Source organism: Thermothelomyces thermophilus, chromosome 1 (assembly GCF_000226095.1).
Source record: "Thermothelomyces thermophilus ATCC 42464 chromosome 1, complete sequence".
In the NCBI taxonomy this organism is placed as follows: Eukaryota; Fungi; Ascomycota; class Sordariomycetes; order Sordariales; family Chaetomiaceae; genus Thermothelomyces; species Thermothelomyces thermophilus.
Genome location: NC_016472.1, coordinates 8956470 through 8973692, shown reverse-complemented (window position 1 = coordinate 8973692; position 17223 = coordinate 8956470). Strand labels below are relative to the sequence as shown.

The 17223-nt window shown below is 58.4% G+C and overlaps 6 protein-coding genes across 6 annotated transcripts; 3 read left to right on the top strand and 3 right to left on the bottom strand.

Moving 5' to 3' along the window:
• Positions 1–613: 613 nt before the first annotated feature.
• MYCTH_2299010 (uncharacterized protein) lies at positions 614–1557 on the bottom strand. Its single transcript, XM_003660510.1, has 4 exons — positions 1412–1557; positions 1328–1347; positions 1054–1236; positions 614–988 (listed from the first exon to the last, which is right to left on the bottom strand). Exons 1-4 carry the CDS (start codon positions 1412–1414, stop codon positions 916–918), a joined length of 279 nt encoding a protein of 92 aa, XP_003660558.1. The 5' UTR covers positions 1415–1557; the 3' UTR covers positions 614–915.
• A 172-nt stretch (positions 1558–1729) lies between these two features.
• Positions 1730–3341, top strand: MYCTH_2299008 (uncharacterized protein). The gene has a single exon (XM_003660509.1). The coding sequence runs from the start codon at positions 1897–1899 to the stop codon at positions 3184–3186; it is 1290 nt and encodes a 429-aa protein (XP_003660557.1). The 5' UTR covers positions 1730–1896; the 3' UTR covers positions 3187–3341.
• Positions 3342–3815: 474 nt separating this feature from the next.
• Positions 3816–6580, bottom strand: MYCTH_2299007 (uncharacterized protein). The gene has a single exon (XM_003660508.1). The coding sequence runs from the start codon at positions 6460–6462 to the stop codon at positions 3928–3930; it is 2535 nt and encodes an 844-aa protein (XP_003660556.1). The 5' UTR covers positions 6463–6580; the 3' UTR covers positions 3816–3927.
• A 1733-nt stretch (positions 6581–8313) lies between these two features.
• On the top strand, positions 8314–12029 carry MYCTH_2086520 (uncharacterized protein). The gene is made up of 5 exons (XM_003660507.1): positions 8314–8467; positions 8766–8847; positions 9599–9853; positions 9920–10386; positions 10463–12029. The coding sequence occupies exons 2-5, from the start codon at positions 8844–8846 to the stop codon at positions 11096–11098; spliced, it is 1362 nt and encodes a 453-aa protein (XP_003660555.1). The 5' UTR covers positions 8314–8467; positions 8766–8843; the 3' UTR covers positions 11099–12029.
• Positions 12030–12221: 192 nt separating this feature from the next.
• On the bottom strand, positions 12222–14754 carry MYCTH_2299002 (uncharacterized protein). The gene is made up of 3 exons (XM_003660506.1): positions 14432–14754; positions 13882–14337; positions 12222–13773 (listed from the first exon to the last, which is right to left on the bottom strand). Exons 1-3 carry the CDS (start codon positions 14474–14476, stop codon positions 12883–12885), a joined length of 1392 nt encoding a protein of 463 aa, XP_003660554.1. The 5' UTR covers positions 14477–14754; the 3' UTR covers positions 12222–12882.
• A 696-nt stretch (positions 14755–15450) lies between these two features.
• On the top strand, positions 15451–17057 carry MYCTH_2299001 (uncharacterized protein). Its single transcript, XM_003660505.1, has 3 exons — positions 15451–15874; positions 15945–16783; positions 16885–17057. The coding sequence occupies exons 1-3, from the start codon at positions 15602–15604 to the stop codon at positions 17024–17026; spliced, it is 1254 nt and encodes a 417-aa protein (XP_003660553.1). The 5' UTR covers positions 15451–15601; the 3' UTR covers positions 17027–17057.
• The last annotated feature ends 166 nt before the right edge of the window (positions 17058–17223 follow it).

Below are 17223 nucleotides of genomic sequence, written 5' to 3'. Positions count from 1 at the left end.
GAACAGCTCCTTTCCCACACATCGGACCCAGCCAGAGGGTTGCGAAGTAACTACTGAAAGGAATACTCCGTACTCAGGCATGGAACACTATACTTGAGAATGACGATTTCTCGGAGTAGCAACTTCAATGACGAAGAACATCTACAGCGATTGTCAGGGAACAAGAACGAGAATGGGTCGACAAGCCATGATGATCATAATACTGACGGAGATGATGAGAAGAACGATATGACCACTAACTATAATACCAAGGAAGAAGGAAAGGGTCGAGAAAGGGAAGAAAGGGGTGACAGCGAGGAACATCCGACTTACCTTGAGCATCAGCACCTCCTTGACGCTGTCCAGAGCCCTCTTGGCCTTCAACATCACCGCTCGGCTCTCCTCCGAGCCGTCCTGCTCGAACTCGCGCTTACCCCGGTAGTACGCCTTTGCCAGCGGCTCGCACAACAGAGAGGCCGTCTCCGGTTCCTCCTGGGGGAGAATATTCTCGGGGGTCTTTTCCTGGAAAGGGATGTCGGCCATTTTGACAAACCAGGCCCCTGTTGCAGAGAAAGGATGGGCTGACTGATGTCGTAGCTTATATAGGACGGCAACGCCCCAAGATTCGGGAATTGCGGGAGCAGACCAGAAGAAGGATCGTCATGCCAGACTAGCGAGGGCTCTCCTGTTTTATATGCAGAGCAAGTCTGAGTGCTTGGGCTTCCGAATAGCGGCATTGCGCGCCGTTCAGGACTGTTCTGGCAACAGAATCGAATTGGTCCGTGGCCGCAACAAAGGGAGGGAAGGACATGCAAAGTCAAGGGCCGGGGTAGCTCACGGGACCGTGCCCGAGGTGGAAGTTGATCAAGCCAGAAGCCGTCTAATTCATCATGTACAGTACATAACCAAGCCATCGCCGGCAAGATGCTGCTGCAATCATGACTCCTGGGGCTTCTCCAGCGCCGCCTTTTCTTGTGCCCGCTCGTGCTCGATGATCTGCTTGCTCCAACTGTCGTACACAAACCCAATCAGCCTATTCTCTCGCGTTCGTTGGAAAGCTGGTCCGCAACGTACTTTCTGCTCGGGTAGAAGCGTCCAGGCTCGGGCATCTTGTGCCGGAACTCCCGCTCGGCGCTCAATTTCCACACCAGCGCTGTGATGCCGAAGATGACGACGCCGAAGACGGCCGTGTTGGCCTTCCAGTTGGCCGGCTGCGCGTACCAACCACCGGCCGGCGACCAGACGTGCTTGGGGTAGCTAGAGAAGGGATTCGGTCAGGTCCTTCCTCGGATCATCTGGATGCGCATCGATGCGTGCATTGTTTGCTGTTCCAAGGTCGCCCACTTACGGGATCTTTCCGCCGCCGCCCTACATCAAAGCGAAAAAAACCGTCAGTCAGGAATGGATCAATTGCATACAGGGTTTTGCGTACCATTGTGATCTAGCAGGTACGGGAGACGTGGATTGGCTTGGGGGGGGATGGACGTTGAAGCTCGAGTTCTCGTTGCTTTGCCGGAGCTGCGTGCGGCGTCACTAGGAAACCAATCAATTGCGCTGCGAAGAGGGAATGGGGAAGAGCATGCGGGTGTAAGATTACCGTACCAAGTACTTCGTACCTATAACTAGTATGTGTATCGCTGAGCTCCACAAACGCGCCAAGCCCGTTATGTCAGCCAATTCCGCCCGCAACCCCTGTCGCCCAAGGGCCCGGAGCTGCTGTGACTTCCCTAGCAGAACTTTTTTCGTCTCTGGCGACCCGAGACCAAGCGCAACGACACGCGACTGCCAGACCGCCACCACCCATTGCAACCCCAACTTCGCCCACGGCCGGGTTTCACGGTTTCCAACGCCCGGAGACCTCCGTCAGCCCGACAACGGATCGACCCCGAAACCCCGAAACCCCAGAATCCCCCGCCCATGAAGAGGTTACGGCTCGACCGATGGACGGGCCAATTGCTCCTGGCTCGTCCCGGGGCCTCGACCGCCTCGACGCCCCGGGCCGTTCCTCTTCGATCTGCCGCCGCCGCTCCTAGATGCACTGCCGTCGCCGCCGCCGCCGTGCGGTGCCAGTCGACGAGCGCCGCGCCCCAGACTCCCGGGGAGGTCGACGACTTCCACGACGGCACAGATCCCGTCCGGTTCCCGCCCCTCGAGCAGCTTCCTCCCCGAGCCACGAGTCTACCGTCTCCGCCGCCGGAGCGGGCGCCGCAGTCGGCCAAGCTGGCCGCCCTGCACGCCCGCCTCTCCCTCCCAGAACGGCTGCCGCTGCAGACCCTCGCCCGAGCGCTGGTCGACGCCTCAGCCGACGAGAACCCGCAGTTCAACAACACCAACCTCGCGTTCGTCGGCCAGTCCCTCATCAACTACCACGTTGCCGAGTGGCTCATGTGCCGGTACCCGCGCCTGCCCATGGACATACTCTACGCCGCCATGAAGGCCTACGCCGGCCCGACCGCCCTGCACCACGTGGCCCGCTCCTGGGGCGTGGAGCACGCGGCCGCCCCGGGCGGCGAGGTCGACCCGGGCCTGCTCCAGTTCTCGATGCACAAGCCGGGCGACGCCATCGTCAGCTTCGGGTACCGCCGGGCCGAGCTCGAGGGGATCAAGAAGTACAAGTGGCGGCACGGCATGAGCAGCCGCGTCGTCTTCGACGACGACTTTGGCGAGATGGTGGACACGGAGGAGGCCAGGGACGAGCTCCGCTCCCGCGCCGACACCGAGTACGGCAACGAGTACACGCGCTCCCTGGCCGAGAAGGCCTACGCCACCTGCGCCCGCGCCGTCACGGGCGCCATCTACGCCCACGCGGGCCGCGAGGCCGCCAAGGCCTTCATCAAGGCCCACATCCTCTCCCGCACCCTCGACCTCTCCCGCCTCTTCGCCTTCAAGAAGCCCACCCGCGAGCTGTCCCTGCTCTGCGCCCGCGAGGACTTTGAGCCCCCCGTCGCCCGCCTGCTCTCCGAGACGGGCCGCCTGTCCCGCACCCCCGTCTTCGTCGTCGGCATCTTCTCCGGCAAGGACAAGCTCGGCGAGGCCGCCGGCCCCAGCCTCGAGCACGCCCGCAACAAGGCCGCCATGAACGCCCTCAAGAGCTGGTACCTCTACAGCCCCGGCGAGCACGTCCGCGTCCCCAGCGACATGCTCGCCGAGGACGCCAAGCCCTGGGAGCCCGCCTACATCGACATTGGCGAGATCATTGGGCGGTAAATCAAACACCACCCTCTCCCTTTCCAACCTCTCTCACACCCTCCCCTCCTTCGCGGGGTGAGGCGCCTTCCCCCTTGGTGTTTTGTGTGTTTTACTTGTCCCCAAAATCGGGAACGATACCTACCTTAGTATCTGCACGCGTTCCCGCGCGCGTGCGGCATGGGGGAGGGGAGAGGAGGGGAAGGGAATTGGTGGGATATGAAAGAGGAGGAATCACAGGAAGGCAGCAGCGAGTAAAGAGGTCTACGCTTCTCTCGGACGTGACAGAGAGAAAGCGTGTCATCCGCCCTTGCATGCCTCCCGGTCGGCAATGGGAGAGAGAGAGAGAGCGCCGGCCGTATATGCATTGTACATTTTAGCACATCATAAGCAACCATCCCAGCGGGACACACGACTTGGGAAGGATGTGGGAAGGGCAGGCAGGTGTGGGAAGCGGCGGAAGAGAAAAGCAGCCGCCGTGTCGTGTAGTGTATGTATGTATAGTATTTCTTGCCAGACCACGGCCTCCCAAATGTAGAAGGAACCAAATGCATGTTCGTTACAGCCATAGCCAACTGATAAGAGGAGAAAACCGGTGTGGGGTCGTCAGATGGGAAGAGTAATAAATGTCTCCCCCTTCTCACCCCAGCTTGAAACAATATTGAAGGGGTATATTTTCGGAAATCACGAGATAGCACCATAATTATCTCAAATAACCGAGATGGCCTGCAACTGACCAAAAAAAGGGACCAAAAAAATTTACTAGCTGAAATGGTCCCCGTGAGCCCCCTCCCCGACGGCCCCCGCGACACCCTTCCTGACCTGTCGCCTCCACTCGGCCGTCTTCTCCTTTCGCTCCCTCTCCTCCCGCCGCCGACGCTTCCGCTCGTACACGGCCCGGACGGTGGCGCGGATCCGCTCCCTGCCCTCGCCGTAGTTCGCCCGCGCGAGCGCGATCACCTGGTCGATCTGGTCGGGCGTGTACACAAAGTTCCACGTGCTCAGGTAGTCGCTCGTGGCCACGTCAACGCCCGGCGCCGCCCGCTCGTTGGCCAGGAACGGCAGGTACACGACCACGATGCCCGCGTCCGGCTCCATCAGCCGCCACGTGCTCGTGTCGTCGACGGGAGGCGGCGGCGGGTGGTCCGACGACCGCTCTTGCGTTGTGCCTACCCAGACCGTGCAATAGCCCAGCTCGGTGGCGGCTTCGCTATGTCGTTGGGTGTCCGGCTTCGTCGGTTGCGAGCCCGGTAGTTCGGGCGCTTGTTGGTCGCTGTCAGTCGGGGAAGCGGTGGCGGCGGTGGTAGTGCTGGGCGCTTCCGGGTGCCGAGCCGCCTGATCGGCTTTGGCTTGGGTGATCTTGCCTTCTGCTTCGGCGGCCGAATGAGCTTGGGCTTGCTCGAGCTCGGCGGCGGCGACGGATGGGGCCGCCTTGGGCTTTGGCCAGCCAATACCCACGGGCCAGCCTTTGATGTTGCGCTGGCGGGCATAGCCCTCCACTGCTGAGAGCCAGTTATCAGTTTTGATGTCGGCCGAGGCGTCGAAGGCTACGACGATGTCGACATCCCGGCCCGGGCGGAGGAGAGGGTAGATGGGAAGGTTGTTGGACATGCCGGCGTCCATGAGTTGGATGTATTCGTTGTCGTAGACGGCTTGGGGAACGGATTCAAGCAGTTGGCCGTACATGCCATGAACAAAGTTGGGAATGCTGGCCGGCTCGATCGGATGGACCTTGCTCAAGTCTTTGTTATGGCCCCAGATGAGCTCGTCAACCGGCCGGAAACCGGCGAGACTTTTGATGATGGGTCTGATCTCGCGGTAGTAATGGCTCAGGGTAGCGCAGAACGCGCTGCCCCAGATTCCCAGGAGCAGGGGCAGGCGGGTCTCGGGGAGGCGGAAGCCCGATTCCGAGGGCAGGTCGGCGCCGTTCTTGAACTTGCGGCCGACGGCCCAAGTGGGAATGCCGGCCGAGAACTCCTCGCAGAAGAACTCATAAGGAGTGATTTCGAACCACTGGAACCACGCCTCCCGTTTAGCTCGGTTCTTCGCCTCCTCCGTGAGGGACCCCGGACCACCGTAGTCGGGCGAGTCCAGCTCCGGTATCTCGTGCCGCACAGCCGTGTAAATCGGGAGGGGATTCTGGCCATATCTCGTGTATTCTCGCTGGTTTGATAGTTTGAAGTCCTTCTCGTTCACACCTAACTCGCCCTTTGGAACCAAGAGACGCGCCGCCAAGAGCATACCGTAGATGTCGACGAGACCGAACTGGGACCGGGGATCGCCCTTGAGCTTCTCCACCAGACCACTCAGAAGGTATTTATTGGTGGGTGATGACGTTAGGGTGTTGAAAGCCACGGGTGGGTAGGCAATATGCGTACCGAGGCGCGCCTTGAGGTGGTCGATACCCTTCTGAAAGTTGGCCCCGGTAACCGAGGAGTAGTAGAGGCATTGCAGCCAGCAGGATCCGCTAACGCCCGAGACGTAGGTGGTGCAGTCGAAGAGCCCATCTTCTGTCGTCGCGAGGAACGAGCCCGTTCCTGCGACCAGGGCTCTGAGACCGCCGCCGGAGCCACACATGGCAATTGTAGGGACATCATCCGGGTGGATATCCCGCTCGTCGATTCCTAGATAACGCGCCAGAGCAGGCACAATCATCTTCTTTCTCCGGTCCAGGAATATCTTCTCATCTTCGCACAAGTCTCCCGAGACGCGAACCTTGGCCTGATATTGGATTTCCGGGTGCGTATACGGGTCCTGGGCCTCATGCCAGATGTTGGCCGCCAATGACCCGGGTTCCATATTCATCTCGCGCTGCAGCTTCCTGACATATCCGGGTATGAACTTGGCCCACTCGGGCATGATCAATTCCACAACCTTCTCGGAGAGTCCGTCTGTCGAAGGGACAAAGGAGAGCGCACTGAAGGATCTTGTGAAGCTGGCCCGGGCGCCCTGGTCCTCGTCGGTATTGGCCCCATCTCCATCTTTTCCCGAGTTCCCGGAGGCTAGCTCCGCCAGTGAGTCGGTATGCTGCAAGGCATCAGTCGGGTATAGCCAGATTGAAAGCAATGCGCTGGTGAGTGTCACCGATATCAGCTTGGTAGTGCGCAGGGTCGACCGACGGCGCTGGGGCGAAGAGAACAAGCAGCGCCGGGGGAGTCGTCGGTCAAAAGAGAGCCCCAAGCTGGTGTTTGTAAGCCGCGGTCGATTGCCTTGGGCAAAGAGGCCGAGCTGCTGCCGAGATGAGGTCGGGAGCTTCGGGCGATTGAGGTGCGTGAGGTTTCGAATGTGAAGCGCCATGTGGGATCGTGATCGTGACAATCGGAGTCCGTGACGCGTACGGTGTATGTACAATTACCTGCCTAACCTATGGCAAAGTACGTAAGGCATGTGCAGTTCTGACATGTAGTAGTGGAAGTAAAGCGTGTACGCCGGTGATTGATCGCTTTGCTCGCTTCCCGCGTAGTAGCTTGCCGGCGTCATGGCATGGCTCGGATTGCCGCGGTGATCCTTCTCGCCGACATGCTCGGTCGGAAATGGGAGGAAAGCAGACGGTTTCTCTTTTGAATTTTCGAATTGCCTCGTGGTGGCGCGATATCCAAGTTTGTACTCGGAAAGAAGGCGGTCACCGTCTCGGGCAGTCGCGAAGCTCGCTCTCTGTGCTGGTACCTGAGGTGGTTACATCATACCAAGTACTGTATGTATGTGCGCTCTACCTGACTGCGGAAAGCTGGAAGCGGGGCAGGCATTGGCCAAGTTCTGGGCCCTTGCTTCTGGAATTGGCCGGGATTGACAGGAACACGCTCAACAAGTGTGCCAGCTGTCGGTATAGCCGTTTCTTTCCTCTCTTTTCCTTCTCTTTTCGTTCCTTTCCAGTTTGGCTCTTTCTCTATTTTTTTTTTCTTGTTCCAGCGACAACCAGGCTAATTGCACAACAGACAGAGCCAGGCAGTGTACTTCGTAGTAAATATATATGTACGGAGCAGGTTGGCTCAAAAGAGTCCCACCGAATGATGATCGCTAACCCGCTCCTGAGAAATTGACCATCGCACACTTGATTAGCTAGTATGAAGGAAGCACTGATCCCAAGAACCTTGGGCTAGACGCCCCGTTACCCCTTTCGTGTGTGCGTTTGCTTCTAAATGTCGTCTCAGTTTCCCCTGGGCCGTGAGGCTGGCAGCAACCGATTTTTTGAAACATTGTTTCCAGTGGGATCCCTGGCTAAAACATGACCGTTGAAACAGGCAATCCATCCAGAGGCTTAGTACTGCAGGGTTGGGGCACCACCTAGCCCTCACCCGAGCCTAACCCACGAACGGTTATGGCCGTCCTCAAGTTGCCAGAGACGGTTCGGAGAAGACCAAATGCAGGTTCCAGTATAACTACGTGTGAACATGGAATCTACCTCGTGCTATGGACTTATCAAGACAGCTATATTCCATCATGGTGCAAGATGACCATAGTAACCGCGCACCGGAGGTTCTGTGCATGCCTACACTTCGGGCTTTTACGTACATGGATACATATCAGGAAGTGTACGGCGTGGGTGGGGAGTGAGGATCCAGTGCATCACGAGAGTCTTCTGTTCCATCCAACGCAGTAGCAGTGTAGGTTGCGTATTGAAGATGGTCTCCAATTGGTCCTCGTATCCATCCTCGCATTGTCGATTCCTGCTCTCTCGTGCGATGTGGACGGAATATGCATGGTGCGCTCCACCTTCCGAAGGGCGCAATTGGCCGACCAGAATCTCGCCCGTGAAGACGACATTCCAAGTTCTGCTCAGCGTTCTGCGTGACTCGTGGTGTAGTGTACTGTAGTAGTTGCGAGTTGGATCTCGCCATTCCGTTCAAGTTCCATTTGCATCCTCAGGCTGCGATTCTGTCCCCTGGTCTGGGGTCCAGCGAGCCACCGCACCCTTGCAGCGAATCACAGCCTCGGGTTCTCCCCAGACCCCGGCCATTAATCTGCGAGAACAGGCCCCTGCGCTCGACTTCCCGCAGAAGCGTGGATGCCCAGCATTGGTACCCCTTTTGCTCAGAGCAGCCGGCGAGCTTAATCTCCCTGCCCGTCGCACCCTAAATTTTTCCCTTCGACGACCGCGACTCGTTTCGACCTCGCATCCTCTCTTCCGTCTTCGACTTCTGGTCCCTTCTCAACACTCTTTTCCTGTCGTATTTTACACGCTGCCCTGCGTTGCCTTCCAGTCTCCCAGGGCGCCCCTTTAACTTACCTTTTTTTGAACCTTTGCACCTGTAGCATCTCGGTACGCGACGACCGTCGACCCATCGCCTTCGTTCCTGAATCGGTACGTGAAGAGAACCCCCGGGCTCCATGCCCAAACATCTGCCCTCCATAACAACGTCAGTAGAGCTGCGTTGCTGCGTCTTGCCCGGCCAGGGCCCTCAAGAATTTCTGTGTCCAGCGACCGCGCTCTGGCATCGTCCCACCTCGGTAGGGTTGGCGAGACGCAGGAGGAAGCTCCTAACGCAGCAACACAAGCTTCGCTGGCGGCTCCGTGCCACCGTGTGCACATGCACATGCAATCATCAATAAGCTGACTGAGCGCGACCGAGCTCTCGCTAACGTTCTTGCCATTACTCCAGACTCTGCGCCTTCCCCTCTCTCCCCAATCTTCATACCATCGTTGCGTTACTTACCCGCTCGCTACCTCACCTTTCACAATGGGTAAGCACCGCACTTTCAGTTCGTTGCTTGTGATGCCTGCGTTTGGGAACGGACCGCGGAAGGAACCACCACCCTGGAGATGCCGGCTGCTTCGCTCTATGTTCTCAAATGCAATCGATTGGGGCCGATCTGGATTTGCCGGTCACTGCGATTGCTCGCGTCTGATTTCCTTCCCACTCTTGTGTCAACAACCCCATCGACGTCTCGCCCGACTGTTATTTACCGCCAATTCTTGAGCAACGGCCATTCTTGACGGCACTTGGCATTTGCATTCGGATACGGATTTGAGACCTTGGTCGAAATGAATTTCTCTGTCATGATTCAGAGCGCTACTGCCAAAGTCCGCCCGAGGAGTATGCAGTTTGACCGGAGCTCGGTGTCTTCGGACTCCAGGTCCGGCCGTACCGCCTCGCGGGATATGGGCACGCTCTCACCAACTCCCGGGACTCGTACGAGCAGCTTGCCCTTGAGCAGCAGCAGACAGTACATCGACGAGCCGATCCGTCACCGTCGCAGCATGTTGGATGTGGAGCTCGCTCCAAAGTTGCCGGTGGCCCAAACTCTCTCCTATGGCGAGCTATACCCCAACGCCCCCGAACCTCCCCGGAAGAAAAATCAGGCAGAATCACAGTCGGGGATTCCCACTGATAGTCAGCCACCGCGCGTTCCCATCGCAGGATCACTGAGCATTGTTTAGAAAGGCGGCTCCCTCTCTTGAGCTTGGTCGGCTAACTCGTCTTGTCCCTTGCAGCTACGAACGGTATTCCCACCACTATCCCCTCCCCTACCAGGGCGGCCCCGGTGCCCCATGCCAAGCCGTCGTCATCCGGATCGGACCTTTCTCGCCAAGCTCCATCTGACTCTGTGGCTGCAGCTCCTCCAGCTAGTGACAACAAGAACATTGTCCGTCGGAAGCTGACGGGCTACGTTGGTTTTGCCAACTTGCCCAATCAGTGGCACCGCAAGAGCGTGCGCAAGGGCTTCAACTTCAACGTCATGGTCGTCGGTGAGTATCTTGTGTGCAACGAACGCATGGCAATGCCCCGGCTCTAACGACCGTATCTTTCGGCAGGTGAATCCGGCCTGGGAAAGTCGACGCTCGTCAACACCCTGTTCAACACTTCTCTGTACCCCCCGAAGGAGCGCAAGGAGCCCAGCCTCGACATCATCCCGAAGACCGTTACCATCCAGTCCATCAGCGCGGATATCGAGGAGGCGGGTGTGCGTCTGCGGCTCACCGTGGTCGACACGCCTGGCTTTGGTGACTTTGTCAACAATGACGAGTCTTGGAGGCCGATTGTCGACAACATTGAGCAGCGCTTCGACGCTTACCTGGATGCCGAGAACAAAGTCAACCGCATGAACATTGTCGACAACCGCATCCATGCCTGCGTCTTCTTCATCCAGCCGACAGGCCACTCGCTCAAGCCGCTGGACATTGAGGTCATGAAGCGCCTGCACACCAAGGTCAACCTGATCCCGGTCATTGCCAAGGCCGATACTCTCACCGATGAGGAGGTCGCTGCGTTCAAGGCCAGAGTATGCTTCAGTCCCTCTTGGTGAAATCCAGTGGTCTTGACTCGATGCTGATCACCCCCCTCCCCCCCAAAAACAGATCCTCGCCGATATCAACTACCACAAAATCCAGATCTTCGAGGGCCCTCGCTACGAGCTCGACGATGAGGAGACGATCGCCGAGAACAATGAGATCATGTCCAAGGTTCCCTTCGCCGTGGTTGGCGCCAACACCGAGGTTACCACGGCCGATGGGCGCAAGGTTCGCGGCCGTAGCTACCCTTGGGGCGTCATCGAGGTGGACAACGAGGAGCACTGCGACTTCGTCAAGCTGCGCCAGATGCTCATTCGCACCCACATGGAAGAGCTCAAGGAGCACACCAACAACATCCTCTACGAGAACTACCGGACCGACAAGCTGCTTGCTATGGGCGTCTCGCAAGATCCCAGCGTCTTCAAGGAAGTCAACCCTGCCGTGAAGCAGGAGGAGGAGCGCCACCTCCACGAGCAGAAGCTTGCCAAGATGGAGGCCGAGATGAAGATGGTCTTCCAGCAGAAGGTGTCCGAGAAGGAAGCCAAGCTGAAGCAGAGCGAGGAGGAGCTGTACGCCCGCCACCGGGAGATGAAAGAGCAACTCGAGCGGCAACGGCTCGAGCTCGAGGAGAAGAAGGCGAGGCTCGAGAGCGGACGGCCTCTGGAGAAGGAGCCCAAGAGGAAGGGGTTCTCTCTCCGATAATCTCGCCCACCCTCCGTCTTCTCTTGCCTCTCTATGACTTGTCTCAGTATCATGATGCCTCAACAATACCAGCTCGCCGCCTCTTTTCTTTTTGCCTGTTTGTTTTCTCATACTCTTTCCTTCATCCTAATCACCACCCCTTAATTCTGCAGGAACGGCCACCCGGAAGGCGGCCGAGGAGTTCCTGCAACGGTGTATTCCGGGTTTTGGAGGAGGTGCTTCGCTGTCGGCAACGAAAATGGCCTAGACAAGGTCCCGGGAGAGACCATGGCTTCTTTCGCTTTGGAATGACGGTCTGGTCAACGCTTGTGGAACATTACAACACGATCTACTTGGCCTAATCGGGAACTGGAAACGATGTCTCAATACCCGACCACTTTCAGAACAAGATTATCACCGTTTCCGGTGGGGAGGGCGATAAGGGGGGGATGTATTTCCGAGCATGGACATGAGGATCGGACTCTACGGCGGCCGGAGACATCGAGAAAGCCAGATTCGAGCGGAGTTCGCGGCGTTGTTTTTTTCTGGAGCGTGCCCTCGACCAAAGACAGCGAAGACATCTTCGCTCGATCAGCCTCGACTGCCCGGTCGGCCGACTCGAGTGACCAAGGGATACCCGGCTGTTTCATTATCTGCGAGAGTTGGAGGACGGGCCGTCCATTGAAGTTTGGGGACAATCAGACGGAAACAGGGCAAGGAGGATTGCTCGGATCAGGGCGCCATTATACCCCCTCCCGGCTTAACCACCCGCCGTCTTTCCTCTATTTCTCTTTGACACCCCGGATGGTCAACTCCGGTTCTCACACACTGGCTGTCGCCACGAGTTCTTTGACTTGTTTTCCTAGCCATCTTTTTTTGCCCGCGCAGTCTGCCTTAGCTTTTCTTGCTGTCGTTGTTTAGTTTAGTGTCTGTCTGGAATACAAAAGCTCACAAAATCCTGGCCCGTCCTCTCATCTACCTGCGTGTTTGCTGAAGCGTGGGCAGTGTCAATCCCGGGGCCCAGTGTAGCACGACATGTCAACCAATTGTACAAACGGTCCATGCTGCTTCACCAGCACCCAGTCAGGACAGAGCGACGCAACTACATGGAACTGATCCGGGTACGCAACAAGCCTTGGCCACGGCTAAGACCAATGTTTCTTTTTTCCTCGTCTCGCCCTAGACAAGGTTTCCGCTATGGCAGTTCACCTCGCCAACCGTGCCTATGCTAGATAAACATTCTTTCGAGTTGTTTGCTAGAGAGCTCCATCCCCCCAGGAAGTCGGTGAGTGATGCATTTAAGCCTTTACCAATGTAATCTTGGAAGCTTGGCGCAACGTTGGGGCCGGATATGGCCTGCTGTGGCCTGGAAGCGCCGAGTATAGATAGACTGCTAGGTCTTTTGTCCTTTTCTTACAAGAGGGTGTTGCCAGAACTTGAAACCCACACAACGTGTGCAAGCTATACAGTAAGAGTATAATACCGTATTGTACACGAGTTACACCTAGAATACATGTGTCGTTCTATACACACATAGATCCGATGTGCTTCTAATCATGCCCATGCCTTTTTGTCTTTTTTTTTTCAGTAGCCATGAAGAGGCAGAGCCACTGCAATCCTTCCCCCTTCTCCTTCTCTCTCTCTCTCTCGCTCTCCTTCCAACACCAACACGATACAGCCTTCGCTGGTTGGTAATAAGAGAACGGTCGCAACCCCCCCCTCACCCCGCCTTGGTTCCCAACCAAGCCAGCCAAACAAAGCAAGCAAGCGAAACCGACGAAACGCGCTCCATTTGCGTTTGTGTTTTAGCCTCTCTTCAGGTACCAGTTAAACGCGAGCTGAGAGAGCGTGGGCGAGAAGGGAGTGGGGACCTCGGACAGGCCGGGACGGGCGACGGGGTGGCGCAGGTAGACGGCGGCGCAGATGCGCTGGTTGACCTCGAGGTAGCGGGGGATGAAGGCGAAGGGCGACATGAAGTCGCGGGGCCGCCAGGGGGTCGCGTAGGGCTTGGACGGGTCGTGCGGGTTCTCCACCTCGCTGCGGATGACCCACTTGAGGACGGCGCGCTGGGTGTCAGTCAGCAGGCCGAGGCTGGTGGCGGTGCTGCCGCTGACCGAGGTGCTGCCGGTGGCGGCTTGGAGGCCGGCCTTGAGCTCGGCCGTCTCCTGCTCCCGCTGCTGCTGCTGCTGCTGCCGCTGCTGCTGCCGCTGCTTCTTGGCCTCGGCCGCGTGCTCCGTCGGGGAGAGGGTGAGGTCCGAGAGGATGGCGGCCAGCTCGCGCTCGGCCTCGTCCATCTCCTCGGGGGACTGGTTGCGTTGTTTCCGGGCGCGGTCCATGGTCGCCTTGAGGTCTTTAAGGTACTTGCGGAGCGCCTTCTTCTTCTTGGCGCGGTGGTAGCGGTCCTTGACGAGCATGATCTTTTTGGCGCGCTCCTTGAGGAGGTTCAGGGTCTCCAGGTGCTTCGCCTTGGCCGCTTCCGGGTCGACGGGTTCTGCCGCCGCTTCAGCGTCTTCGGCAGCTGCGTCTTCCGAGCCTTCTTCGCCCTCCTCGCCCTGCGCCGATTCGGCCGGCTCGGCCTTGGCGCTGGCGTTTTGGTTCTGGCCTCCCCTCTTTGGCCGGCCGGTTGCTGCCATGACGCGCTCGATATCGACCTGGAACATGTCGCCTGGGTTGAGAAGGTAGCCGGGGTGTCTCATCTAGACAGCGGTTTCGAGGCACGTCAGCAACTCGGGATCATGGGGCCTGTGTGGGGGTGTGGGGGTGTGTGTGTGTGCATGGGTTCTTCGAGGGGAGGTAAACAGTACCTTCTTTCCGTTCACTGTGACGAAGCCGTGCAGGACGAACTGGCGGGCCTGTCTCGCGCTGCTAGCGAAAAGGGCGCGGAAGATGGCAATATCGAGACGGCGTTCCATCGGGGCGAAGACCATTTGCATGTAGGGAGTGGGTGCGTCGAGATTGCCCTGATTCTTGGGTCCGACGTGCCTGGAGCCCATCCTCGGCTTCCGGCCAGAACCGCGGCCGGCAGCCTGCTCGCTGCCGTCATGCCTAGCCATGTATGCCGGGTCCATGTTGACGGCGGAGAGGGGGCGGCGGCTGAACATGCGCTCCCACTTGTATTCCTTGATGTGCTCGCCGTGATAGCCGCGCGTCAGGGACTTGGCAATCCATTTCTGCTGGAAAAGGGTCTTGCTCTGGAGGAAGGGCGTTCGCAGGCGAATGAGGTTGAACAGATTGTACTTGTTCCATGTTTGGCGGACACGCTGCAGAGGAGGACCCGGACGAAGGGGAGGAACTTGGTCAACCGAGAACTTGGACGAGATGGGCAAAGAGGACGGGAAGGGACGGCAAACTCACGGGCCGCTTCAGGCCATGAAACCTCAATAACCTGCGTTGCCTCATGGTGGCAGTCTGTTGTCGGTGCCGCCTGCCGGAGCTCTCTCTCTAGTATCTTATCCCGGCCTTTGCTTGCTTTGTCGCTGTGTTGCTCGTGCGAGAAAATGCAATTGCCGTGTCGGGTTCCTAGGCCCTTGCCCCTGCTGCTGTTGCTGAAGAGGGCTCGCGTGTTCTTCTGCCTTCGTCTGTTGTAAAACCTCCGCACTCGACAACCAGGGATCCGGGCACCGGGGCAAGCGGGTTTGGCGGCGTCGCTCTGCCTCGAGTACCTCTGCTACGAGTACCTCTGCTATCTCGAAAAAGTTTCCCGCGCTCCCATTCGACCCGACGCGACGAGCTCACGTGAGAGCCAGGGGTCGGTCCCTGAGTTACCGTAATACAAGTATGTATCGAGATTTCACCTCGCATGAAATCTCGCGTACGGATTACGAGTACATAGTTACATACTAGTGTACTATAGTATACGGCTACAGACCCGCTTCACTGCGGCTTTTACCGTTGGTGTGGGGGGCCAGCACCTGCACAGTCACCTCTGGCGCTTTTGCCCAGGGCGGTGAGAGGCGGCAGTCAAGAAAATCTCCAATTGAGCAGCACCTGTTGGTGTGGGGTTGTTGGCTTGGGTTTTCTGCAACGCGCTTGTCTCTTGGGCCCGTCGCTGTCGCGACCGATTTGAACCAAAAGATTCGATGCAAGAACTCCAAGACAGGGTTCTGGTCGCGTGCATAGCAAGATTTACAACGCGCATTGCTCCTTTGATGAGAGCCATCAACAGAAAAGCAGATTTTCCGATTTGAACTGGAACTTCCATATGTCCCGCTATTCCGAGTGACGCTTCCAAGAGACTAATACACCCCCGGTGACTCTGATGCAGCGCTGAACCTCAGCGTTACCCCACCACCAATTTTGTGCAGCTCGTCCTTCCCGTCTCCAAGGGTCAACGCCTCTCCTCCCCAGAACCACAAACTTTTCTCTTCCCACTTATCCCGCCCCCGACTCCTCTTCGCTCCCGATTTCTTTTTTTTTGAGCCCAGCCTGCCCAGATAGGTTTTCGCTGCGCTCAATCGCTCGATTCTCCCTTTCTCTCCTCTTGTCCCGCGAACTTCATCCGGCGCATCGCCAATCGCCGTCGACATGAGCGACGCCGCCATCAAGGAGCAGACTGAGGCGGCCGCCCCGGCCGCCGAGGCGCAGCCCGTACAAGAGACGGCTCCTGCCGCGGCGACCGCCGATGAAGGCGACAAGAAGACGGATGCCGCGGGGCAGACCCAGAATGGCGCCCAGAAGCAAGCGGCCAACATCCTCCAGACGACCGCCAAGCCCAACCACAAGGATCTCAAGAAGAATCGCAAGTTTGACCCGACCACCCAGCCCATAACCGACGACCCCGTCAAGATTCGCGCTCAGGTGTGTGCCGTCTCCCCCCCCCCCCAATGCGCTACTGGACATCTTCCCCCCCGCTGATGCCGCTCCTCAGGTCGAGTTCTACTTTAGCGACAGCAACCTGCCGACCGACAAGTTCATGTGGGAGAACACCGGCGGCGAGGAGAACAGGCCGATGCCTCTCAAGACCATCGCCAACTTCAAGCGCATGCGCCAGTTCCAGCCGTACAGCGCCATCGTCGCCGCTCTGCGCGAGAGCGACTTCCTCGTCGTCGAGGGCGCCGAGGGCGAGGAGACGGTCAAGCGCAAGAACCCGTACGTCTCTTCCACCGAGGCCCAGAAGGCACGGCTGGCCGCCTCGGTCTACGCCAAGGGCTTCGGCGACGAGGAGCCGTCCACCCAGTTCGACATCGAGGCCTTCTTCTCCAACTACGGCCACGTCAAGCACGTCAAGCTCCGCCGGACCGCCGAGGAGCTCTTCAAGGGGTCCGTCTTTGTCGAGTTCGCGAGCGCCGAGGAGGCCGACGCCTTCGTCAAGCTGGACCCCAAGCCGACTTGGAAGGGCCACGAGCTCCTCATCATGAAGAAGAAGGACTACCTGGACGAGAAAACCCGCCAGATCAAGGCCGGAGAGATCGAGCCCAACACGAGCCGGCCCAGGACCTTCTTCGAGGGCAGGGAGCGCGGCTCCAACACCCGCGGGCGCGGGGGGCGGGGCGGCGGCCGCGGCCGCGACGGCAAGTCGGAGGGTGGCGACAACACCAACGGCCAGAAGAACGGCTCCAACAAAAACGGACGCGGCCGTGGCAGGGGCGGCCGTGGCGGCCGCGGCGGCAGCAATGGCGGACGTGACAACAACAACAACAACAAGGACAACAAGGACAACAACCGTGAGGAGAAGAAGAGCGAGGGCATCAAGCAGAGCACCAACGAGTACGTATTTGTTTCAACCTCAACCTGTTTCCTTTCGAAACCTTGCCCGAACATTATTTTGTTCCTCTTTCAAGTTACTAACCTCCTCCCCCTTTTTACAGTGTCCAAGTGCCCACCATCCAGTCCACCGCCCCGAAGAATGGGGAAACCAACGGCAAGCGGGCCCGCGAGGACGACAACGCCGGCGAGGAGCCCCCGGCAAAGAAGGTCGATAGCAAGCCGGAAACTGCTGCGGCGCAATAGAGGGACGGAGTTTTGTTTTCTGATTTGGACTAGTATCGCTGGACGGGGAACGAAGGAAAAAACTAAATAAATAAATCAGGTAGTGACTGGAAGGGATGGGAGACAGGCTCGGAAGGGAACAGGACATCAGGACCGTGGGATGTCGTTCGATTCTGCCGTTCGATCCCTGTTTCCCCTCCCCCCCCCCTCCCCCCCCT

Bases quoted from the DNA above. Each gene is read 5' to 3' on its own strand.
- MYCTH_2299010 (XM_003660510.1), bottom strand. The intron at 1,237-1,327 runs GTAAGTGGGCGA...TCCCTTCTCTAG, and splicing joins GGCGGCGGCGGAAAGATCCC to CTACCCCAAGCACGTCTGGT. The intron at 989-1,053 runs GTACGTTGCGGA...TGTGTACGACAG, and splicing joins CGCTTCTACCCGAGCAGAAA to TTGGAGCAAGCAGATCATCG.
- MYCTH_2299008 (XM_003660509.1), top strand. From the start codon at position 1,897: ATGAAGAGGTTACGGCTCGACCGATGGACGGGCCAATTGCTCCTGGCT.
- MYCTH_2299007 (XM_003660508.1), bottom strand. From the start codon at position 6,462: ATGGCGCTTCACATTCGAAACCTCACGCACCTCAATCGCCCGAAGCTC.
- MYCTH_2086520 (XM_003660507.1), top strand. The intron at 9,854-9,919 runs GTGAGTATCTTG...ATCTTTCGGCAG, and splicing joins CTTCAACGTCATGGTCGTCG to GTGAATCCGGCCTGGGAAAG. The intron at 10,387-10,462 runs GTATGCTTCAGT...CCCCAAAAACAG, and splicing joins TCGCTGCGTTCAAGGCCAGA to ATCCTCGCCGATATCAACTA.
- MYCTH_2299002 (XM_003660506.1), bottom strand. From the start codon at position 14,476: ATGAGGCAACGCAGGTTATTGAGGTTTCATGGCCTGAAGCGGCCC. The intron at 14,338-14,431 runs GTGAGTTTGCCG...CCTCCTCTGCAG, and splicing joins TTCATGGCCTGAAGCGGCCC to CGTGTCCGCCAAACATGGAA. The intron at 13,774-13,881 runs GTACTGTTTACC...ACCGCTGTCTAG, and splicing joins TCACAGTGAACGGAAAGAAG to ATGAGACACCCCGGCTACCT.
- MYCTH_2299001 (XM_003660505.1), top strand. From the start codon at position 15,602: ATGAGCGACGCCGCCATCAAGGAGCAGACTGAGGCGGCCGCCCCGGCC. The intron at 15,875-15,944 runs GTGTGTGCCGTC...GCCGCTCCTCAG, and splicing joins CCGTCAAGATTCGCGCTCAG to GTCGAGTTCTACTTTAGCGA. The intron at 16,784-16,884 runs GTACGTATTTGT...CCCTTTTTACAG, and splicing joins ATCAAGCAGAGCACCAACGA to TGTCCAAGTGCCCACCATCC.